Below are 25026 nucleotides of genomic sequence, written 5' to 3'. Positions count from 1 at the left end.
TAACTTATCCTTTAAAAACATGTCATTATTTATGAGTAATACATCCGCAAATCCAATCATAAATTTAAAAGCCAAGTCACTTTTAGGGAAATAAGAGATAAATAAGAGTTTTGTATATAACATTACTCATTATTTATATAGTAGTTACCTTGTAATGAATGATCACACTACTTTCAAACTCAATATAAAATTAATGGTTTAGGATTGAGGAAATAATGATTGATGATATAAGACAAATCCGACATGCAAATACAAATTGCCCCTCAACTACATACCCTAAAACCACTATCTACATTCGTATATGCGGATAGTGAATTTTGCTAATTGCATCCTCATCCGCATGTGCGGATAACGGATAATGAATAATAAATAGTTGCATATAGCGGATACGAGTAGATAATATCTAGTGCATGTAGCTCATATTTTACGAATTAGGATCATTTCTAGTTTCATATTTTAGAGGCGCGTAATAGTGGAATTTGGAGAGGCAAAAACGACGACGGTTTAATTATCTTCCGAACAATTTGAAAGCTTGGACGAGGTGGCAATCGGGTAATTTGAGGGTTTCTCAGTACTGCGCAAGGTTGAGGTAAACTTCAAAAATTTCAGGCCAGCGCAAGCTTCAGCCTTGAAATCAAAATCCTTGACTTTCACTTCCAAACCGCCAATTACTCTTCAAACCCAGCGAAGAGAATGGAGGAACCTCAAAACGGCGCCGCAGCCTCGGCGCCAGCAGAGACCGAGAACGAGCTCGTCGTCGGACCGGGGCCCGCCCCGCGAGCTCGCCCTAAGCGCCCGCTCCAGTTCGAGCAGGCCTACCTCGATGCGCTTCCCTCCGCTAACATGTATGCTTCTACATTTCCGTGGTCTTTAAGGTTTATGGTTTGTTGTTTTCGAATTATCTGCTTAGGGTTTAGGGTTTATGCTAGAGAATTAGGGACAGGCTTTATTTTCTGTCGTTTCTTTTTTTGGATTGGGGTTTTTTTTTTTTTTTTTTTGCTGCATTTTCGTTGTTCTGGATCCATTTCTGAGCGTTGGCTCTAATTCTCTGCTTTTCGTTGTCTTTTTTTTTTGGGTCATTGCTGTGAATGAAGTTTTAGAATTTGTATAATTAATTGTTACTTTTTCATTAGTTTGAAAATGTTGGGTTCATTACAAGTGCTTGAGAATGCTAAGTTTGTGCTTAATAATGGCCGAACAGGTTGTGGGTATTATTGAGAATGTCTTATCCTTGAGCCTTGGTTTTTCAGGTACGAGAAAAGTTATATGCACCGCGACGTGGTTACGCATGTTGCTGTCTCTCCAGCAGATTTTTTCATCACTGGAAGCGTTGATGGTAAAACCAAAGATATCAAATATCGTATACATTTACATGTTATAAGTTCCTAACATTCAACTGGACTGATTCCTCATCCAAAACTGTGGTCTTAAGTATCTATATTTTGAGGGCCACATCACGTGTTCTGTAACTTATTCCAAAAATTTGTTTGCTTCATAGCTATAAGTGTTCTTACGGTATTTTGGAAATACATTAATGGATATTTCTTCATGTTCGAATTATGGTAGGAGATATATTTGTATATAGTTAATGCGTAGTCAACTGGTTGTGGTTATTATGAAACCAACTTGTTGAAAATGAGGAGTTGTGCCATAATTAGTAAGCCAGGAACATCAGAGTTTTTAGATGTTTCATATTTTGCATCCCCTAACTTGAAATACCTATTTATTTTGAAACTGCACAGTTTATAAGAATAATTGGTTGAAAGTCATGAATCTGCAAAAAAAAAAAAAAAAAAAAAAAGAAAAGAAGTGAGAAGAGTTTTCTAAGTGGCTGTCATATGGCATTGTCATCATCACTCATTATCACCCTTTTCTTTCTTTTTTACCAAGTCAATTGACTTCATGGAGTTCAAAAGGAACTACTTTTCTGAACTGTTCATGTTAGGGTTAAGAAAGGGAGAGAACTTTAGAAAAAATGTAGGAGAAGCGGATTTTTCGTTAACCCTACCTCCTATTCAGATTTTTTTGAATATGTATATATATGGAGAGGGAGAGATAACAATGAGATGAGTATTGAGTGAGACAAGTTGTTACAGCCTATAATCTTTCGAAATGTAGTGGATAGGTTGTAGTCTTCTCTCTTCCTTCCTCATCGGCAAGTGTAGATGCGTCCTGGCGGTTCTATTCTGTTTGTTGGTTCCCTGATCATCGTCTTCTTCCTAGCTTATCATTTTGGCACTTTTAGATGGGATATTCGAGTTGGTTCTGCATTGAAGTTAAGTCCTCTGAGTTTATGTTTGAGGTTGATGTTTTGATTCTGCGGGTTTTTGAGAGAGATAGGGGCCCTGTTCGTTTAATCTTTCTCAGCAAAGTTATAGTGAGCTGGCTGTTGAACATCATGGAGTCTCTGTTTCCAGCAGAGGGTGCGAAAGAGTTCGTGAAGTTCTCTAGGGTGGGGAGCAAAGCTTTCATCTTTCAATATTGTGCAATCAAATTTGGTTGTTTCTTGGTAGTCATGGAGTATGGAGGAGGGGGATAGAGAGGCTTGGTGGTAATCCCAGAAGGCAAAGGTGGTAGGGGATGGTAGGGCTTTGCTCAAGAATTGCGGAAGTTTCTAGATTTTTTCCAGTCTCTCCACGATGGTGGAAATAGAGCTGTGCAAGCCGGGGAAGCTCTCCATGAGTACCTGGCGCATAGAATGATGGTGCAAACACCAGTGATTGTGATGGGTGCGTCGGGTGAAGCGGCTCTTAAGAGTTCATACAAGGGGGTGCTGGTTGGGCTGGGGAAGAGTTCGACAAGCTCCTCCTCTTGTCGGAGTTTGCCTCCCAACCATGTCACTTCTGCATTGGATGTACAAGTTGCTAACGATCGGGGATGTCATACGTAAGCATATTCTAGATTTTACACTGAGGGGGACTATCTTAAAGTCTGTGGTGCTGAGGGTGTGAGAGGCTCAAGGGGTGTCAAAGAGGTGAGCTGTGACCTCCGTGATGTGTGAAGCCAGCTGGAATGTTTGAGAGACGAGTTGGATCATATTATTGATCGTTTGGATTCGGGCCCGGATCCCTCTAGGTCAGAGCATGGGGTTAGTCCAATGGGGGTCGTCACTATGGTCCTGAAGCCCAGCTCAAAAGGCAAGGTGCTACTGATGCTTTAGAATCCAAGTTGATGGGCCAGTTGAAGGATGCGAGGTTAAAGGGTAAAGGCCCGTGTGAGCCCCTGGTTAGACCCCAAATCTGTCCCAAAGTTAAACCCACCCTTAGTGGAAGGTAAAATCGTGGGTTGGAGTTTTGGGTGTGGGTTCGGGTGTTGGTGTTGGCTTTGCCGATGGGGGCCCAAGTTCCGGCCCAAGTTATGTCATTGTGAAAAAATGAAATGAAGAAAAACTATAACCATACATCATAATTGAGCTATTTCTAGTTTGAGGTGAATAGTTCTGTATAGGTATAATGCTCAGTAGTTTCATCTTGGAATATGATAAAATCCAATTTGCTTATATGAGTTGAGTATCAATCACTTTGTGAATGATTGTTGTGGTAATTTCCCTTATTTTTCTTTTCCTTTATATTATATGATTTTAGCAGTTTGGTGGAATATCACTTATGAAAAAAAGAAAAGAAAAGAGCAGTTTAGTGAAATATCAATGCATGTCAATGATGTAACTTTGTCATCCAATATAGCCATGCTATCTAGGGTTATTATCGTCATAATTTTATCTAATGGAATAGGAGTACGGAATTAGTACAACTTGACAGTGTGATTGCCTTTTTGCTTACCTTTTCTTTGTTCCTCCCCCCTCCCTCTCTTACCAGGGCATTTGAAGTTTTGGAAGAAAAAGGCCATTGGTATCGAGTTTGCAAAGCATTTTAGGTCCCACCTTGGTCCAATTGAAGGTTTAGCTGTGAGTTATTCCTCCTTATTATATGACTGCAGGTCTATGCATTCAGAATGTTATTTGTGAATTGATCATTCCTTTGATTCTCAATTTATTTCATGTTAGTTATGGATATGCATGAATCATATGTGCTTCTGTTTTTCAATAGTTTCTTTCTATGCATATATATATGTGTGTGTGTGTGTGTGTGTGATTATGTGTTTGGTGGAGTTAGCGGCTAGTAGGGCCAGCACATTGATTATTCTGGTTGGATTAACTCTTAATTCAAAGCTATGAAACAAGCATTTAGTTAAGTAGTTTACTTTGGAGTCCGTGTCATCACAGATTAGCTACTATTGTTAAATGTTGTACAAAATTTCATGTGCAACTTTTACCTTCCTGATAAAAGGTGCAAGGCGTATGGATGTGTCAAAACAACCACAATAAGTGCTAGTTGCAATTTGAAAATCCGAGTCATTTTTGTACAGGCATAGTCCTGGCACACATGCCCTTCAACATGACTGTCAGTACCTTAAACATTGTTCGTCTCGATTTGGAATGTGGATTATGAGCTGTATTTGTTTTTCAACGTGAAAAATGCTTGCATAATGGTTTGCTAGTGATTTTTTTAATGATAATCTTTGGTGGTGTTTTGGACAACTACAAAACTAGTTCAATCTAGCTGCTAAACAATCGTAAAATAAAGACTGATTCAACCTTGAACTGGTTTAATTGCGTTTGGTTTTTTTTTTTTTTTTTTTTTTTTTTTTTTTTTTTTTTTTTTTTTTTTTTTTTTTTTTTTTTTTATGCTAATATTCACCAGTTTTTCATGCAAATGTAGCACATTTAAGTACTGTTAGAAAATTAAGAAACAAAAAATGTTTAAAATTTATTATACTATCACAGTTGGTCCAGTTCTATAATTCGCCTGACACCCTCCAAGCTCCTTGCACTGATTCAGCTCATATTCAATGGAGGCATTCACTTAAAGCATTTTTGCTGGATTATGCAGATGCATGCTTTTCATTGACCTCTTTCAAATTTACAATTTGGATTCTGGCAATGCAATCCAATGTAGTTGGACTCTCATGTCGATTCGAATGAATCATTTTAGTGTATCTATATGTTGTTCACTCCAGTAGAGCAATGTACCATTTTGCTTCTTTGATTGTTCATGATTTTCTGTTTAATTAACTACTTGTGGAATTCTTGATTGTTAGTGCTGTCATCGAGCATAACTCGTTTCACCTATGCAGGTTAGTATTGATGGGCTGCTCTGTTGTACAATTTCAAATGATCGATCTGCGAAGATATATGATGTGGTCAACTATGATATGATGGTCATGATTGGCCTACAGTTTGTTCCTGGTGCTGTTGAATGGGTCTACAAACAAGGGGATGTCAAAGCTAGACTTGCCATTAGTGATCGAAACTCCACATTTGTGCACATATATGACGCACGAGCTGGTTCAAATGAATCTATCATTTCCAAAGAGGTGTCTTAGCAAACCTTGAAAGTAGCACACTTTTCAAAACCTTTTAGATTATCTTCTTCTTTTTTTCTTGTTCTTTTCTATAACTATACATGTTCGTTATTTTTGCCAAGCCCCTTATTTCTTTCGTTTCTATTTCCTCTCCAGATACATGTGGCACCAGTAAAAGTTATGAAGTACAATCATCTATCTGATGCTGTGATATCTGCAGATGCAAAGGGAATCATCGAGTATTGGAGCCCTGTTACATTTGAGTTCCCAGAGAATGAGTATATGCTCTTTTTTTTTTTTTTTTTAATTTAAAAAAAATTATTTTATTGACGTTGTTTGTTTACTAATATGAAACAATGTAACATTTTTCTTTCAAATTATATTCATTTACTTAGATCCATATCATGCAACACATATAAGGAAGTCCAATAATATATGGAAAACATATTTTTAAAAAATGATAATGATGTGCAGCACTCAACTCTGTTGCTTAGCTTGGTTTGGATCACAAAAGGGCATTGTGGTGTTGCTATTGTTGCATGCAAAGCACAGACCTAACAACTGAGGAAAATAAGTGGCCAAATATGAAACTAATGATTAAGTACTCAAGTCTCTCAAACTGATTCTATGAAATAATTTTTGGACTTATAAGGAACATTGAATAAAAATGGACATGCATTTGTAGTTGGCATACATTGGAGGTAATGCAATTAAGTACAAAAAAGCAGTACACTAGCCTAAACTATAGAATAACTATAAAAAACAGCTAATTACACACTTGACTTATGAAAACCAACGATTAAAACATTATAACACCCAAAAAGTAAAAATAAATAAAAGAAAAAGATTAGGGAAAAAGACTTGCCAATAGTGCCAGTGGGCCTTGGCTCTTGGTGAACAGTTGGGGTGTGTTGGAGGTTAAGGTGGTTTTTAGATTTATAAATCTTACTAATTTGCAAGAATAAAGTAACTGTCAATGGCATAGAAGCACCATACTCATATTCAGAACTTAATAAGTAGTAGAAAATCAACACCAGTATCCAAACAGGTAAAACAGCCACATGTGAGGTCAAGCAACTGTTTTTAGTGGCTATTGGCTAGATAGTGTGAGAATCTAAAAGTTAGTTGTGTGTTAACTATGAATACATTACATACTTGTAATTCAACATTTCGGTGATGCCTAAACGTTTGGCTTTTCTCATTTTAAAGTGGGGAGTGGGGAGAGAGGCAGCATTTTTTGTCATGAAAGTTAATAAACATTTATTGCCTATAAGTTATATCTTTATAGGCAGCATGTTCAGATTCAAAGAGAAATCATGCTTGTCTATTTTTTTTTTTTTTTTTTTTAAATTTTGTATTCTCTCTCTTCCCCCCCCACCCTTTCTCCCTTTTCTTTTCTAGATGTTCTAAGCATAAGCATGGGAGCATATCATGTATTTTTTAGCATATTACCATATGAATTTTGGTTGGGGTTCATTCCCTCACAGATCCTATGGTGTGCAATTATTTATGTGATCAAATAGAGTTGGAAGGTATTCTAGATTATAAGCTCTTAGGATAAATTTTGGATTTAGTAGGACTTTAATTAATTTAGAAGATATTTTAAATAACTGTAGTGTAACGACCCAAGGAAAGCGCTAGCTACATCTGCGCTATCACTGTAAAAAGACCAATCAATTTAGAACTTCCTTAAAATCACTTATAAAGCCTAGTTTCTGCTAGTAAGTAAGCATTGTAGGACTTAGCACCCATGAGTGTTTTTATAAATCATTCACTCTATGTGGGGTACGCACCGGTTGTTACATGTAGGGTCTTCAACTTTTATCAAGCGTTCCTTATTAAATTGGGTTTTTTTAAATGACAAGTAAACTGGGGTTTGCTGAGATTCTGTGCTTGTTTCTTTGGTGTTAAAGGGGATGTCATGTTTCCTGGTATGGTTTTGAATGGGCTGAATCATGACAAAATTGAGAGGCTAGGCCAAACATGAACCACATGTTATCACATGTTGCAATGCATATATTGCATGTTACAATAATGGCATTAAAGCAAGAAAAAAGGATAAATAATTATTTAGCTTCTAATGAAAGTCATGAACACTAGCTAGGTCCCGGGAAGTAGGGCTATATATTGATTCGGTTCTCTGCAATGTTTTGCAGATCTGTACTAAAATCAGATTACATATCCAGAACATCAATGAATTCTTAAAATAGGCATATGATTGTGCCCAAATAAAAGCTCACATATCTGAATTTGATGCAAATGCAAAAGCAAAAAAATATATACTCAATGGAGTAGTCGATTTGACTTATATTTTTGTTAGTAATGTTAAATCATTCAGAAGACGGGGTTTTACTTAGATTATGCACATGTTTCTTTGTTGTTAATAGGGGATTTCATCCTTCCTGTTATGGCTATCAATGGATTGGATCATGATCACCAACCTGTTTAAGATTTTTTTCAATTATCGTACTGGTAAGATCCAACAGTTAGAATTGAAGTCAGTTATTAAAGTTAGATATATTTTTTAAAGTCAGTTATTAAAGTTAGATATTTTATTTTTGTTAAAGTTCTATCAATGTTGTGTTGAACTCTGGTAGATTCATTCTGATTAAAATTCATATCCAAAAAAAATCAGTTATGACTGATGTATTTTTTCGTTGTATAATCTTTTATGAATGATTTATAGTTTCTAACAAAATATAAGTCAAATCGACTACTCCAGGTTGTGTGTATTATTATACATTTGGATTTGAATCAAAATCAGATTTTTGAACTTTTATTTGGACATAATCAGATGCATTTTTTAAGGATCCGCTGATATTGTAGCATATGTAATCTGATTTGAACATAAAGCTGACAAATCGACAGTGAACCCAACCCATTTACAGCCCCACTTCCTAGGACCTTGCTAGTGTTAATGATTTGTTTTAGAAGCTAAAGAGTTATATCTCCTTTTTCTTGCTTTGCTGTATCCATGATAAAGTGCGATTTATGCATCATGGTATGTGATAAGATGTGGCTCATGTTTGGCCTAGCCTCTCAATTTTTATAGTTCCTACTGGGATATTTTCCCCTTAAAAATCAGAAATAACTCTGAATTGTGGATCAAAGTGCTCACAGTTGGAGGATTGGGGCAGTTTGATAATGACAATGATGATAAATCTATTGTGGTAGTCTTAGTTTATCAGACAATTTCAATCTAGCTGTTACTAGACGTTCTACTTATTGTCTGTTTATTATGAACTTGTGACAGCTAGAGGTGCTTTAGGAATTAGGATTAAGCTTGTTTAACAATTTTACTTTATTCACTTCTATGTTTCTTGAACAACTTTCTTCCTTATGTGGCTCAAATGGACTACTGGCAACTGCAATCTAATTTTGGAATGATTGTATAGAATGTTACATTGATACATAGTTAATTTTGTCCGGTGCCTTGGATGTTTGACTGAGCTTCTACTTTATGGTGCCTGCAGGGTGAACTTTAGATTGAAAAGTGATACCGATCTCTTTGAAATTGCGAAATGCAAAACATCTGTTTCTTCTATTGAGGTACTATATGTATATATGTCTCTATCTTATCTTATAGCATCTTTTTTTTTGATAGGATCTTTGGTCTGCCAATGAATTTGAATCCCATTTGTGAATGCTTAATCTTCTTATTTCTTCTCTTTGATTGCTTTTATTTATAAAATTCACCAGTAGACTTTTTGTATCAACCTTTAGGTGAGCCCAGATGGTAAGCAATTTACGATTACATCACCCGATCGTAGGATACGTGTGTTTTGGTTCAGAACAGGTAAACTCAGACGCGTTTATGATGAATCTCTTGAGGTAATATAAATTTTTATTGGAGTTTCATGTAGGTTATAATTGTTTCAAATGCTTTTCTTATGAACATATCTCTTTTCTCGTTTAGGTGGCCCAAGATCTTCAGAGAAGTGATGCTCCCTTATACAGGCTGGAAGCTATTGACTTTGGGCGAAGAATGGCCATTGAGAAGGAAATAGAGAAAACAGAAAGCGCACCACAACCAAATGCAGTTTTTGATGAAAGCTCTAATTTTCTTATATATGCCACCCTCCTTGGGATAAAAGTAAGATATTGTTATGTAATTGAATTGTATAGTAAATTGACATTATAACTGCTATTTTCATGCATTTTCACTTCAAGAAAATGTGTATTTTTGTCATATTATCATATTTTAATGCATTAATGCATCTCTCTCTCTCCCTCCTCCCCCCCCTGCCTTTTTTTTTTCCCCCTTTTTCTGTTGTACTGATAGGTAGTAAATTTGCACACCAACAAAGTTGCTCGAATTCTTGGAAAGGTGGAGAACAATGATAGATTCTTGAGAATTGCATTATATCAAGGTGATCGAAGCAGTAAAAAAGTTAGAAAAATTCCTGCAGCTGCAGCAAATGCCAATGAGAGCAAAGAGCCTTTGACGGATCCAACTCTTCTATGTTGCGCTTTCAAGAAGCACAGAATATATCTATTCAGGTACAAGATTTTGCACTTCTTCGCTGCTTATGCAAAACTTGACCGAATTTATTTATTTTTCTTGAATGTACGAACTGGTAAAATTCCAATTATTGGTGGTGTACAATCTTTTACAGTTTCTTAGAGATAATCACGAAATTGTGTAGTAATTTTAGGGCCTTTGACTAATGTTAAGTGAAAAGGTCATGAATTTATATGGTTTTTAAGTTTAGAATCGTCTGGAAGGGGTGTAGTTATATCACTTTGAGTAGGAGATTGGAGGATGCTTTGACCTTGGGAAGTGTGCTTTGGTAGGATAGATTTCCTGAATGCATTGAGAATGCCATTTCATTTAGTTGTATTGCATTGTGAAGTTTGGGGGAACTATGTTTCCGTTTAGTCTAAATTCTGACTTCTGGTATGATCCTGATAGTCGAAGAGAACCAGAGGAGCCTGAAGATGCAACTAAGGGAAGAGACGTGTTTAATGAAAAGCCTCCTCCTGATGAACTTCTAGCTGCGTCAGATATTGGGAAATCTGTCACAACATCCCTTCCTGACAATGTGGTGAGTTTTCTTTCTTTATTTTCCTTCAAACTAGATTAAAACTGTTACTTGCAAAATTTTAAAGAAGCCTTGTTGTTCACTTTTGTACATGTGCATATGGAAAATTCTTTTCTTTCCAATACATTGTCCTGTTACAAAAAGTGAGAAGCAAAGAAAAACTAAAAAAACAAAAGAGAGAGGGAGGGGAAGAGTGGACTCGATTCTTTTATTCTCAGAAACAATTTTGTTCACTTCAGAGTTGCAGGGAAAAAAAAGAATGGAAAGTATGAAGCACTTTATTATGATTTATATTTTTTAAATTGTTTTTTGGGGGAACATGTGTATATATATATATTGTAAACTCAAAGCAACAGAAATATGTTACCTAAAATTCTTTCCATTCTTAAGAAATAAATTTAGGGTTTTATTGGGAAGGACTTGTGCTGAAATGCTCAATCGAATAAGCATTTGCTTGTAGTCTTCACAACAGCTAGTATTATCCACTTTGATCTTTCTCCTTACTCATTGACTGAACCGAATAACAGAATTGTTAAGTTCTGGGGCTTTTTTCTTTGACTGCATTTGATAGAAAGGGAAGCATTTTTCCCTCAACATTTTGTGTAGTTGGAAACCGTGAAGTTTTCTACGAGTCAGTTGTTTATCAGATAATTTGAGTTGTCAAATGGCATGCATATTTGACAATGCAAAATTGAGTTTAGTGATTCCTGAAATGGCCTATATCTACAATTTCTTTTTTATGAAGCAGGGTCCAAAAATGTCCTGTTTTTAGAGCTGAAAAAGTTCTCTTTTAAGCTAACATGGAAGGCTCTAACACGTCCCGTCTTTTTCACTTTTCCCTATTATGAAGCAGGGTAAAAAAATGTCATGTTTTTAGAGCCGAAACAGTTGTCTTTTAAGCTAACTTGGAAGGCTCTAACACCCTCCCGTCTTTTTCACTTTTCCCTATCAAATTCGCTGTTAGTTTAGACATTGTTTATGGGTTTTATAGACAAGTTGTATAGAATCTTTTCGGTAATACTAGACGATGGGACGGTTGTTGGGTGTCAGTTCTCTTCACCAGATCTTGTATTACATCCATCCTAGTCTCCTATTATTTCAATTATGGTGTTGACATCTTGCAAACTGAAATCAGATGGATAAATTTGTGGTTCGGTTTGTATTTGATCCTACCATCTGCCTCTGAAGTAAGCTATTTTAAGATGGATGGAACTAGAATTTCTTCTTTCCATGCCATGGTGGAAAGGCTTTGTGCATCATTTTACCTCATCTGCATGATTGGTCTCCTTTGTGTGATATGTTTTCTCATGTTTCTTTCTGTTCCATTTCCTGCTTCCCCAGATTATGCATACCACAATGGGTGATATTCACATGAGATTGTACCCGGAAGAATGTCCTAAAACTGTGGAGAACTTTACGACACACTGCCGGAATGGCTACTATGATAATCTCATTTTTCACCGGGTCATCAAAGGCTTTATGATACAGACAGGAGATCCTCTGGGAGATGGCACTGGCGGGCAATCTATTTGGGGAAGGGAGTTTGAGGATGAGTTTCACAAAAGGTTTGTCATTTTTGTTTTTGACTAGAATTTAGCATGACCCTAGATTGTGATACATTTCTGGTTCAATAGTCTTTTATGCTCTATACTTGAATTTGATATTTTGGAGAAGCTTTTAACCATGACCATTGTGTCGATATTTCAAAATAATAGGTGGACAAATGAGACAATTTACTATAAAGAGAGCCCATCTTCTGTATAACTGTCAGGGTCTGAACATTAGGTGCCATTTCTGTGATTTTTTCCACTCTTGTTGAAATATCTTTCTTGCCGTTGCCAACAGAGACTTTGAGCTAAACCCACTTATATGTACTAACTTTGAGCTAAACCACTTATATGTACTAGTTCTTGGTGTTGCTCTGTGTCAATACTACAATTTTTTTCTTTTTTTTTTTTTTTAGGCCATTGAAAATGTGAGTTTTGGATCTGTGGTTGTGACACTCTAGAAAGTTAGTTTCATATTCGGAAGATGAATTGCCTGCATTAAGTCAGTGGATTATAAAGATGCTTATGGGTGTTAAGTCTCACAGTATTTCCTTATTAGGTGAGATAAGACATTATATACGATTCTAGGGAGGTCCAATTGGAATTTGACTATTTCTTTTGGAATGGTAATACAGATGTGGCTAGCTTTTTTTATGGGTCATTACAAATGTGGCGATGAGGCACTATATGACATGGATCCCGACAAGGGTGTTAGGGATTTGAGTGGGGATGATTGTGATACCCCATAAAGTTAGTCCCACATTAGGAAGATGAATTGCCCTCATCATGTGAGTGGGCTATAAAGATGCTCATGAGTGTTAAGTTCTGCATTGCTTCTTTATTAGGTCAACTTGTTTTATTAGCAATTTTAGGAAGTTTCAATTGCAACTTGACTTGTCATCTGGGAGCGATAGCACAGATGTAATTGATACTTTCTCTGGATTGTTACAATGGCAACATTTGCCATCCCCAACTCATGTTTTGCAGAGATTTCATTTATTAACATTGTTAAAATTTTATTTAGAGAAAAGACCTTGCTTTGCCCTCCTTTAGGCCTTTATTCTTTTCGGTGGGTCACTGCCGTGGGGGTGTGGTTGAAAGCTCCACTCAATGTGTAGCAACATATGCAAACATGTTCCATGGACTGTCAAAGAGTTTAGGGTTTTGTTTGATATAACTTTTTAGAGGGTACTTTTTGCTTATTGGTTGAAAAAGTGTGACACAAAGGTGAGTAGTTTTGAGTATTTTGTGAGCGTTTTATATTTGGAGTTGTTTGTTAATGCTTTCACTTTTTTCCTAAAAAGAAAAACATCCCAAAATGCGTTGTGAAACAAGGCATAGATGTTTTAGGAGATAAAATTGGTTTTGCGACTATACTGTATGAGTGGCAATAGTTAAGGATGCAACTGGAACCTTAACATGCAATCCTTGGTTTCTTTGATCAGAACTGCATTACAAGCTGCACCTCCTTTTGCTTCTGCAAATGAACACTGTTATTTAGTTAGTTATTTGTGTGTTAAATAGAAGTTACCTAAGATGAATCATTTGCATTTTTGCAGTTTACGACATGACAGGCCTTTCACAGTGTCAATGGCAAATGCGGGGCCAAACACTAATGGATCTCAGTTCTTTATCACCACAGTGGCTACTCCTTGGCTGGACAACAAGCATACAGTTTTTGCTAGAGTTATGAAAGGAATGGATGTTGTACAGGTATAGTTGAGTTCCTGTGTGTGGCCATTATTGTTATAGTGTAGTGTATCTTCTAACTCATTCATGTACAGAAACACAAAGGCACAAAATAAATTTTCCATGATGCACAAAACTTTTTTTTGTTTTCTTTTTGTTTTTTGCACAAAACATGATTGTTATATGTTATACATGGCATGATATTGGTTCCTCTTGCTGCTTACATTTCTTAACTTTGGACCATTTATTGGATAACTTTCCATACCAAAACAAAACTGTAGAGTGATTCTGTGCGGTTTGATTTGGGAATTGTCCAAAATTCTTTGTGAAAGTTCTCTGGGTCAATCATCCTTTCTTTGAATAATACCACATGACAGGCATAAGGACACCTTACATGTATGCATATACATGATCTATTGTTATGTATTATGTGTGCATTTGTTGACACCGTTTCATATTGTTGACAGGCTATAGAGAAAGTGAAGACAGATAAGGGTGACAAGCCATATCAAGATGTGAAAATTCTAAATGTGACTGTTCCCAAATCTTAAAGATTTCCCTTCAAAGGGTTGATCTATCAGGATATGGTCTGTGGTCCTTTCCGAGTAACTGGTGAACCTTTGCCGCAAAAGTTTAATGTCAGGTAAAGGCTTTGTCTATCTTATTAAGGCAGTGACCCACTGTTCACTTGGGACTATATTTGAGGTTCTATGTTCATTGGGGAACAACATTAATTAAAATAAAGAAGAAAGATAAAATACAGGAAGGTCGGAGCTAAAACTGGAGGAGGATTGAATGAATAATGAGAAGATTGTCCATTGATGATGTCAATGTCCTCAAGGAGGAATACCTCCCCAATGTATTTTGCAAGGAAAATTCGCTGCTATTTTAGAAATATTTATGCACCCAAAAAAAAAAAAGGAAGGGATCCTACTGCCCAGATTTTGTAGTCTATGGGGGACTGGATAATATGTTAGCAATCACCTGCAATTGCAGTTATGGGTAACCGTAGATTTTGTTGCTTTGCCAGGTATGTGCTTGAATATGAAAGGAGTATAAGAAGATTAACACTGTTGAATTTGTAGTCATAGCTGAAAACGTTTTCATCAACCTAGTTCTCATTAGATGTGGGGTACCAATAGTTTTTGTGGCTGCAATGTTCGTCTTAATCCTTTCTGAAATCGTGAGGGAAGTTTTGTATGCGATAAAGACTTCATTTTTGATATCTGCATATCATTTACTCATTTGATTATTGTACGTGTTATTAGTTGAGTAATTTTATCTTTGGACGTTAAATCTTATAAACGTTGCAAAGCAACAATTGTTCCTTTTTTGTTTTTAAACTATGAGGATTCATCAACTCTCTCTCTCTCTCCTTGCAATAAACACGAACTTTAAAAACGAAAGAAAGGAGAGACCGATGGAAAGAAGCAAGACTAGGAATGAACCGGAGAGGATTCGGTTAATTATATTGTAGTAGTATTTGTTCCCTTAAAAAGTGAAAAAAAAAAAAACAAAAACAAAAACAAAAACAAAAACAAAAACAAAAAAGAAAAAAACAAAACAAAATAAAACAAAACAAAAATACAGACTAATTAGAGGATCTTACTCCCATGTGAAATGGTTTCAAAATTAATGTGGACAATTGCAAATTGGATGTGGAAAGAGCAGTAAATTATATATATGGGGTATATGTGTTTTGGTTTTTGTTTCATTCTTACCACAATCAGTGGAGCCAAAGGGTGGTGAGAGGGGTAGATGACTCAGAGCCCGCCTAACTTTTAACCAAACATGCCTTATTTATAGATTTGGTAAGTTGATAGAAGCTTATTTATAGTTTGTTTGACAAGAGATTCTACACCGACAAGCCGCACTAGGATTACGCGGTCTAGATGTGTAATTTGCGTCAATGTGTATTTGTGTTTCTTATTTATTTTTATGAATTTGTTTTTAACTTGTTTGATATGATATAGTATGATGGATGTTGCCAAGATCGAATAGTGTCGAGCTATGGTTCTTATTGCAACAGTTTCTACTAATTAAAAAATCCAAAATTTATATTAAAAAAAAAAAGTACAAAAGTTATTAACGAGAGTAATGCTATATATACATTACCCTCCCAATTCCCCTATCTTATGTAGAGAGGTATCGGCAACATTTGGTGTATGAGAATTAGTTTTTGAGTTGTGGGGACTACACCACTAAGATTGGGAGGATGAGAGGTGATGCATATAGTGTCTCTATTAACGACGACCCATGGTCGTCGTTGATAGCTCATTATCAGTGACAACATAAAGTTGTTGGTAATAATAAATTGTCATTACTGATAATGAGTTATTAACAATGATATTTAGTCATCTAAGATTATCGGTGATGACACTAAAGTCGTCATTGGTAACCTTTCTCGACGAAGCAACTGTAACAATCTATTAGCAACGACATGTGGTCACTAAAAGTTATTAGCAATGACTTTTCGTCATCACCAAAAACTTAAATTCTTGTACTGATACACTTTTAACAAACTATCTTAACAAGCTCGTATTTGAGAAAACAAGTATATATAGACAATGTTAGGTTGCTTTAACTAAGTCAAATACATTTAATGTTGTAACATTTTTAGAATGCTTATGGCTTCCAATTTAAGAGACGGCTTATGTATCATTTGTTAGAAATATAAACACAGCGGAACAAAATTTACGGTACCTTAAGGTAACGGCTAGGTGGTTGCCCATTGATGGGCGTTGCCGACCATAATTACATCCATTTTAAGCTATTGGATTTTTTTTTTTCTTTATACGTTGCATGCTCCCATTTAAAAATGTAAGGAAAACAGGAGGCTCCCAAATAGAGCGGAGCCAATCCTCAGCAGCTTAGACATCATATTAAAGTGTTTCCTTTCTTTAAACATAATTGAATAACTTATATCATTTTCTCTTTACTCTTTCACGGAGTCCATTTAGAGCCATTATATAATTATCCCAATGTATTACAAATATAGAATACACCAATTGATACTACACACCAATGGTTTCTACGGGCTCCTTTGTTAATGCCTTTTAGGGCTGTTTTTTGTTTTTTAGTGTGTCGTTAGTGATAACTATATAGTGTGTCGTCAATGATAAGTAATTATCAGTGACGATCCCTTAGTGACTTAGCCATTGATGATAATGTAACATCAACAATGACACGTTGGTAGGTCTTTGTGCTATCTGTGACGACATCTAAGGTTCTCGACGAAGCAACTGTGACAATCTATTAGCAACGACACGTGGTCACTAAAAGTTATTAGCGATAACTTTTCATCATCACCAAAAACTAAAAATTCTTGTACTTATACACTTTTAACAATCTATCTTAACATGATTGATGTATTTGTGAAAACAAGTATATATAGACAATGTTAGCTTGCTTTAACTAAGTCAAAGATATTTAATGTTGTAACATTTTTCGAATGCTTATGGCTTCCAATTCAAGAGACGACTTATGTGTCATTTTTTTTTTGGACATGTCTACACAAGAGGGGGGAGGAGAGATTCGAACTAATAACCTATGCTTCATGAGGCGTGGTCTCTAGCCGATTGAACTATCTCTTAGGAACAACTTACGTGCCATTTGTTAGAAATATAAACACAGCGGAATAAAATTTACGGTACCTTAAGGTAACGGCTAGGTGGTTGCCCATTGATGGGCGCTGCCAACCATAATTACATCCTTTTTAAGCTATTGGATTATTTATTATTTTTTTTTTCTTTATACGTGGCATGCTCCTATTTAAAAATGTAAGGAAAACATGAGGCTCCCAAGTAGAGCTGAGCCAATCCTCAGCAGCTTAGACATCGTATTAAAGTGTTTTCTTTCTTTAAACATAATTGAATAACTTATATCATTTTGTCTTTACTCTTCACGAAGTCCATTTAGAGCTATTATATAATTATCCCAACGTATTACAAATATAGAATACACCAATTGATACTACACGCAACGGTTTCTACAGGCTCCTTTTTTAATGCATTTTAGGGCTGTTTTTTGTTTTTTAATGTGTCGTCAGTGATAACTACATAGTGTGTCATCAGTGATAGGTAATTATCAGTGACGATCCCTTAGTGACTTAGCCATTGATGATAATGTAACATTAACAATGACACGTTGGTGGGTCTTTGCACTATCTGTGACGACATCTAAGGTTCTCGACAAAGCAACTACGATGATCTATTAGCAACGACCAATAGTCACTAAAAGTTATTAGCGGCGACTTTTTGCTGTCATTAAAAGCCAAAATTCTTGTACTGATGTACTTTTAACAAACTATCTTAATGGGATCGTATGAGAAAACAAGTATATATAGACAATGTTAGCTTGCTTTAACTTAGTCAAAGATGTTTAATGTTGTAACATTTTTAGAGTGCTTATGGCTTCCAATTTAAGAGATGAGTTACGTGTCATTTGTTAGAAATATAAACACAGCGGAATAAAGTTTACGGTACCTTAAGGTAACGGTCGGGTGGTTATCCACTTATGGGCGCCGCCAACCGTATTTACATCCTTTTTTTAGCTATTGGATTTTTATTTTTTTTTTATACGTGGCATGCTCCCATTTAAAAATAAAAGGAAAATAGGAGGCTCCCAATTAGAGCGGATCTGATCCTTGGCAGCTAAACATCATATTAAAGTGTTTCATTTCTTTAAATATTATTGAATAACTTATATCGATCATTTTCTCTTTACTCTCTCGACGGAGTCCATTTAGAGCTATTATATAATTAATTATCCCGACGTTCTACATATATAGAATACATATCAATTGATGCTAATGCTTTTTAGGACTTATTTTTGTTTTTCAGTAAAAAACAAAAGCATTAACAAACAACTCAACAAAAAAACAATCACTTACAAAGTATTCAAAACTATTTTCACCTTTACATCACATCATAATAAAAACAAAAAACAAAAAAACCGTTCTAAAAGGCATTATCAAAGAGTCTTTATATTATTATTATTATTATTTTAAATGAGTTTGTAGTAATTAATTATTTGAATATGTGGTATTTATTTCATTGTAAATACACGAGCCTCCAAGAAATGAATTATGGCATCATATTTGAACAGAATATTCTCCCTCAGAGCTGTCTTCGTAACTGCAGTATTTCCACGTATGGGAAGTGCAGCTCTAGCTGCCAAAGCAGGACGAAACCGCCAGTTTGGAAACATGACAACGATGAAGATGACAACGTTAACACTGCCACCTGAGACCTGATTCAACATTATCCTCTTAATTTCCCTTTCTCTCACTCCGACAAGTGTTCGATTTATTTCTATATAATAACATGGAGACTGAAGGCTTTCAACTCACAATTAAGAGATAACTTCTCTCTTTTCCTTTGCTAGCTTTTTCCATTTTTTCTCTCTCTCTCAGAGCAAGAAAATGGCGGGGACTGATCTCAGAGCACAGCTCAACAACTTCATCAAGGCCATGCATGACCAGGTGATCATGCTTTCTTTACATGCATGCCTCCATTTTTGATGTTTTCTTTTTTCTTTGAAGCTTCTAATTAATCTGTAGGATATATATATATTAGATTGTGGGATTTGTTTTGATTAATTCACTATATAATTAACTTGGAAATTGACCAGTTAAATTTCCTTAATTTGGTTGATTATTGATCTCTTTGGTAGCTTAATTAGAGCCTAAAACACATGCAAGACAAAAGAAGAAGCTATATATATATATATATTAAGCTAATTAATTAAATCCGCTAATTATCTTGTTAATTAATATTAGAGAGTATTTGATGATCACCGTGCATGCATGCATGTGATCACTTGCAGGGTATATTGGACGAGCATTTCGAACATGTGAAGGGCTTGCAAAATGAATACAATCCTTACTTCGTTTTGGAAATCGTCTCCATCTTCTGCCGTGATGCTGAAAATGTCATAGCAGAAGTCACCAAATTTCTGTAAATTTTTCTTTTCCTAATCTCCTAATTTTTCATGCCCTTTTTTATTTTATATATCTAAAGAAATTCGGTTTATTTGATCTAAAATCTAGGGATGAGCCCGTTGTGGACTATGTCAAGACGATTGGTTTAGTTCACCAGCTAAGGGGAGGTAGCTCGAGGTGATCTTCTTGATTATTTTCCTGATGACTAGTTTTATCAATTGTCTCTTGTTTGGAAGCAATTATCTAGCAGATCAACTCCATATAGAAATTTCCACAAACATTAATTAAGAAGCTAGAGATCATTAATTAAGTATTGGACATAGTTTTCCAGACTGGTTTGAAAAATACTCTTTTAATTCAGTCTATTAAACCGACATTTATTTGAAATGCATGCAGTGATCCCCGACGGTTAACGAAGCTTTTTCTAATCTAGCATATATATTACATCCCCCAAACATTGGGATCCAACCATGGGTTAATTAGCTTTTTCCAATTTAGAATACATACCTAGCTCATCTCCAAAAAGAGGGAATATTTAATCATCTTTGACGGTTTTTCGATCCAACATGCATATACCGATATACGATAGCCTGGCATTTGATACATATCCAAAATAAGTAATTAAGAATAAGATTATTCATTACACCTATTTCACATTAATTAACAAAGCTTGTTTTAAGTGGCTTCTTATGCTATACTTAGAAAAAATAAAAAGGAAATTAAGTATACATTTAATAACCCCAATCCATTTAATTTGAAAATAAACATGTAAAATACCGTAAAAAACTTTAGTGAATCTTGGTCTTTCTTATCTTTTTGAATCATAACAAATTGTGTCGCCTCTTACCACCTTAACCAACATTGTTTTGGCCTTCATCTTGTCATCAAAATCTTACTTTTTGTCCCCAAGAGGTAGAGCAATCGGCTGGGACCACGACTGATGAAGCGAAGGTCACTAGTTTGAATTATCTTCCCCCCTCTTATGCGGACATGCATGAAAATGTAGTTATACTTCAGGAAGTTTAATTATAATTTTCCCAAAACAATAAAACGTTCAATATAGTTTCTCTCTCTCTCTCTGCCTAAAGTAAATCATTTATGATAGAATAAATTACAACTTGGAAGTAAAATTAATGACAGATTGGATATATATGCTAAGACAAGAATTAATGTTAGTAGCTACTTACGACTTACAAGTCCCACTGAATAATTAATGTAGATTATCATCATTAATCATGATGCATTACATATAATTACAAATATTACTTAATCACCCTTTTTATCCCATTTATATTACTGGCCAATTAAGTAGTTAATTTATATTGATTGAATCTACTTCTTATATACTTGTCTTGGGATTATCATTAAAGCCTTGGTGGTTCTCGCATGGCCATTGCCTGTCGTGAGCTTCGACAAGCTACCCAGGACAACAAGAAGGAGGAGTAAGAAACTCACATTCTTTCATTGCCATCAATTTTTAACCTCATCATATGAAAATAGTTATATATATATATATGTGTGTGTGTGTGTGTGTGTGTGTGTGAGTGTAGTTTTGATGATTTAATGCCTTGTACTTGGTTGCTGGATTCCTAGGTTTATTCAATCAGTGAGTACACCTTTGTGTGCACTAAATAAGATTATGAGAGCATTTTATGCTTGCCCTTGAACTAGCATCCTCTCCATTTCAAAAGAATTGGAGAAGAGTCGGTTTCTTATAGTATGAGAGTAATTAAATTTGTCCAAACAAAAATTGAATCACAATTTTGCCCTCATGTTATAAGGAATCGACTCTTAATCTTCAGTCATTTGCCATCGTGTTATAAAGAACCGGCTCTTCTTTAGTTCTTTGGAACTTAACTAAATTATAAAAATCATTGTTGCACTACATATAGAAAGTGCTTTCATTCATCTTAATCAATCTGGCTAGGAATTTCCTTTGTTTGCAATCCTCTTTTAAGGCAACTCTTATGCTTTTAGGTGCCTCCAAGCCTTGGAGAAGGTCAAACGTGAATTCAGCACACTGCACGAGAAGCTCAATGTGATTTCTCAGGTATACTTATTTTGAACTTTGATCTATTGGGTTTAGTACATAATGTATACATGTCAAGTTAATATCTCATTTATACGAGTCTGTTTGGGTTTGCGATTTCAAAACGTGCAATTTTTAAAAACGTAGTCAATCATTTGGTAAAAACCTAATTTAGCCTTTAAAATCGTGTGGTTTTAAAAATACACATCATTGCCTACAATTTGAAAACACAGATTAAAAACGATACATTTTCGACAATTTGGTTTAGAATCGGTGTTTTTACTATCTGTATTCTAGATTTCCCTACAAACTTCCACAGTAAATGCTTAATTTTCTTGGGTGATTCTGCTATTCCTACTCTTTTACAGATGGAGAGGACAATCCTCACAAATGAGGGTAGCATGGTGCAATGCATTCCATCAGGAAGCATCTACTGAAGATGGAAGAGTATCTGTTTTATGTTCTGTTAAGGTGTTAAGTAAAATAAGTTCACAATGAGTGAACAAGGCGTCCATCTGAGAGTATTTCAGTGGGCTTATGGGCTTGACCCTATGGTTTATGTGTGTTTTAACTTATGGGCTTCACCCTATGGTTTATGTGTGTTTTGAACTTATGGGCTTGACCCTATGGTTTATGTTTGTTTTAAGTGTTAATTATCTTATAATTAATGGTTTGCAGTAATCAATGCAACCATGTATGAATGATGGTCACAACGTGCAATACCGTTAATTGGGAGCATCAGTTGATCACCCAATGTTGGACTCGTGTCGACTGTTGGATTTGATTGGTTGTTCGATGCGAGTGCGTTTATGGTGGATTGTGATTTAATTTTGCACGCTTTTGGAAAACAAAGGCCGTTTGTTTTGCGTGCATAAATCTTGATCGTATTGAATCTTGACTATCGATCGAGATACAGGAGATGTTCTGTTAATTAGTTAACTGGACGGAAGCTGGATGCTTATTTTTGTTAAGCAAAAATTAGCATATTAGTTTTTTTTTTTATAAAACCTCACATAATATATTACCTTTTTCATCTCACAATATATCTAGATATAAGTTTTCTTAAAGAATATATATATATATATACTCTCATTTTAACAGTTGAGGAATAATATTTCATTAAAATACATTTAAACTTTCATATATTTGGAAAGAAGAAGCTAATACAACATTTATATTTTATTCTCTGTAATTAATAAAGGTCTATGTAATTATCAATAAGAATAACTATGCTTCAATTCACAAACTTCTGTTTTTTTTTTTTTTTTTTTTGGCACAAAATAAAAGAAACTTAAAAATCCTTCAATATTGTAAAATAAAATAAACATTAGAATTTAAGCAGTCAAAATATAGAAAAAAGTAAAAAGAATTTCAAAATTGCAGAAAAGATTATCTTTATGAGAGAAGCTCTGAATATTTTTTAAAAACCACCACCACCTTTGAAGTTTTCCCACTGCGTTGTGCGATGCTTTTTGGGGAAGGAGGGATGGGCTTTGCTTTTTCCCTACTCTCCTCTTCCTCTCTGCCTTGTGCGGTATTTTCCCTTCCCCTTTTCGGCGTTTTCGCCACCATGCACTGCTGCACATGTATTTCACGCGCTATCATGTGACATAGGGGATGCTACCAAATGCCTCCCCGTGCATCTCGACCATCCTCTGCCTCACCCTTTGTTGAAGTTGATGTTTTTTTTTTTGTGTTGTTTTTATGTTTTCCCTATATTTTGTTGCTTTTGTTGTCCTTTGTGACTTTTTGTCTCCCTTGATGTGTATGTTTTAATCTATGTCAGTGGTGATATCGCCTCTTTTTATATTTTTTTGGGTAGTGTTGCCTCCCTCAAACTGACTATTGTTGGTCGTGTTTGTTATCGAGCAAGAGTTTCGTTGAAGGGTATTTCGAGTGTCTGTGTTCCCTTTATTGGGGATACAAGTAGGGTTGAAAAGTCTCGAGATGGACATGCTATTCCTGTCCATTGTTGTTTCATAAATTGTTCAGTTTATGGAATTTTGTTTATACTAATTGCCTTTTTTGGCGGTCTCAATTACTTTGATAGGTTGAGTTATTTATTTAATCCATTCACAACATCTCTTGGGATAGCACTATCTCCTTTGTTCTTTATTTTCATGTAATTTTCACTTTGAATGTATATATATATATATATATATATATATATATAAAAGTCAAAATATAATTTGAGCAAAAGGACAGCACTTATTTTCTATTATATTTTCACTTTATTATTTTTAATTCTCAAGGGGTCCATAGCTTAGTGGCAGAGTATTTCATTGAAGATTATGAGGTCATTAGTTTGAGAACCCAGTTGGGCCCTTGCTCTTGTAATTTTTAAAAATTTAACAATCAATCGGCAAATTATATAAATTGTACTTTTTTTTTTTAATTTCAAAAGAGTTAAAAAAAACTGATTTATTTTTTCCTTAAAAAAAAAACTTAACTCTCATTTTTAACATTTTAGGAAGGATGTTTCATTAAAATACATGTAAACTTTCATATATTAGAAACGGAGAAGGCAATACAATATTAGTAACCCTTCATTTGGGAGAAGGCAATACAATATTAACAATCCTTCCTATATATATATAATATATGGTGCACAAAATAAAGAAACTTAAGAATCCTAATATTGTAAAAGTGAAATGAGAATTTTAAAAGGTCAAAATATAATTAACCGAAAGGACAACAATATTTTCCTAGTACACTTTGTTTGCTTAATTCTCACCTAAATCTTCGTTGGGTTGTCATGCTCCATTTATCATTATTTTATTTTATTTTTTATTTTTTTCGTTAAGGATGAATGAAACATAAAAAAAATACATTTCTCAATTTTAAGTACTTGACTCCTTATCTTACTGGGATGATGTAACCGTTTTTTTTTTTTTTTTTTTTTTTTTTTTTTTTTTTTTTTAATTTTAATTTTTAATAAAAATTGATCTAAAAGCAAATGGACAGCCCAGTGAAATAAAAATGAAATAAGAGTTGAGTATATAACTCTTATTTCATTGGTTATATCATTGGTTGTCCAATTCCACTAACATGTAAGGCTTTCAATTATAAGCATCAGTACACTAGTATCATATAGAGAGCATCATTGTGAATTCGAATGAAATCCTCCAATGTGATGAGGAGCCTAATCTACCGTCCTACTAAAGATGATTACTTAGATTATAAGACCCATACAAAAAGGAAAGACATCAACATGTCAACTTCAAATAAACAAGAGTAATGCTATATATCACATCACAACCACATTAGCTAGGGTAAGGATAGTAGTATGGTATATGGCATTCCTATATTTGTAATGATAAAATAGACACAAACATCATCAAGTAAAAACCATACATGATACACAGCCCAACACTAGCTAAAACATGCTGACAAAAAACTGTCTTTCCATGTTTTGTT

At 34.9% G+C, this 25026-nt stretch overlaps 2 protein-coding genes across 2 annotated transcripts; both read left to right on the top strand.

The window, feature by feature from the left end:
* The first annotated feature begins 540 nt into the window (after nt 1–540).
* Nucleotides 541–14891, top strand: LOC132164574 (peptidyl-prolyl cis-trans isomerase CYP71). The gene is made up of 13 exons (XM_059575105.1): nt 541–845; nt 1251–1336; nt 3816–3904; nt 5134–5373; nt 5518–5639; nt 8835–8910; nt 9085–9192; nt 9278–9454; nt 9644–9861; nt 10274–10406; nt 11745–11968; nt 13510–13663; nt 14107–14891. Exons 1-13 carry the CDS (start codon nt 694–696, stop codon nt 14188–14190), a joined length of 1863 nt encoding a protein of 620 aa, XP_059431088.1. The 5' UTR covers nt 541–693; the 3' UTR covers nt 14191–14891.
* Nucleotides 14892–18999: 4108 nt separating this feature from the next.
* Nucleotides 19000–22310, top strand: LOC132164699 (histidine-containing phosphotransfer protein 2-like). The gene is made up of 6 exons (XM_059575250.1): nt 19000–19121; nt 19466–19596; nt 19689–19757; nt 20951–21022; nt 21558–21630; nt 21978–22310. The coding sequence occupies exons 1-6, from the start codon at nt 19062–19064 to the stop codon at nt 22044–22046; spliced, it is 474 nt and encodes a 157-aa protein (XP_059431233.1). The 5' UTR covers nt 19000–19061; the 3' UTR covers nt 22047–22310.
* The last annotated feature ends 2716 nt before the right edge of the window (nt 22311–25026 follow it).

This window comes from Corylus avellana, chromosome ca10, assembly GCF_901000735.1.
Source record: "Corylus avellana chromosome ca10, CavTom2PMs-1.0".
Lineage (NCBI taxonomy): Eukaryota > Viridiplantae > Streptophyta > Magnoliopsida > Fagales > Betulaceae > Corylus > Corylus avellana.
The sequence above is the reverse complement of the archived record's forward strand: the minus strand, read 5'-3'. Positions and strand labels throughout refer to the sequence as shown.

Bases quoted from the DNA above. Each gene is read 5' to 3' on its own strand.
- LOC132164574 (XM_059575105.1), top strand. From the start codon at position 694: ATGGAGGAACCTCAAAACGGCGCCGCAGCCTCGGCGCCAGCAGAGACC. The intron at 5,640-8,834 runs GTATATGCTCTT...TGGTGCCTGCAG, and splicing joins TTTGAGTTCCCAGAGAATGA to GGTGAACTTTAGATTGAAAA. The intron at 10,407-11,744 runs GTGAGTTTTCTT...CTGCTTCCCCAG, and splicing joins CATCCCTTCCTGACAATGTG to ATTATGCATACCACAATGGG.
- LOC132164699 (XM_059575250.1), top strand. From the start codon at position 19,062: ATGGCGGGGACTGATCTCAGAGCACAGCTCAACAACTTCATCAAGGCC. The intron at 19,597-19,688 runs GTAAATTTTTCT...TCTAAAATCTAG, and splicing joins GCAGAAGTCACCAAATTTCT to GGATGAGCCCGTTGTGGACT. The intron at 19,758-20,950 runs GTGATCTTCTTG...TTATCATTAAAG, and splicing joins CTAAGGGGAGGTAGCTCGAG to CCTTGGTGGTTCTCGCATGG.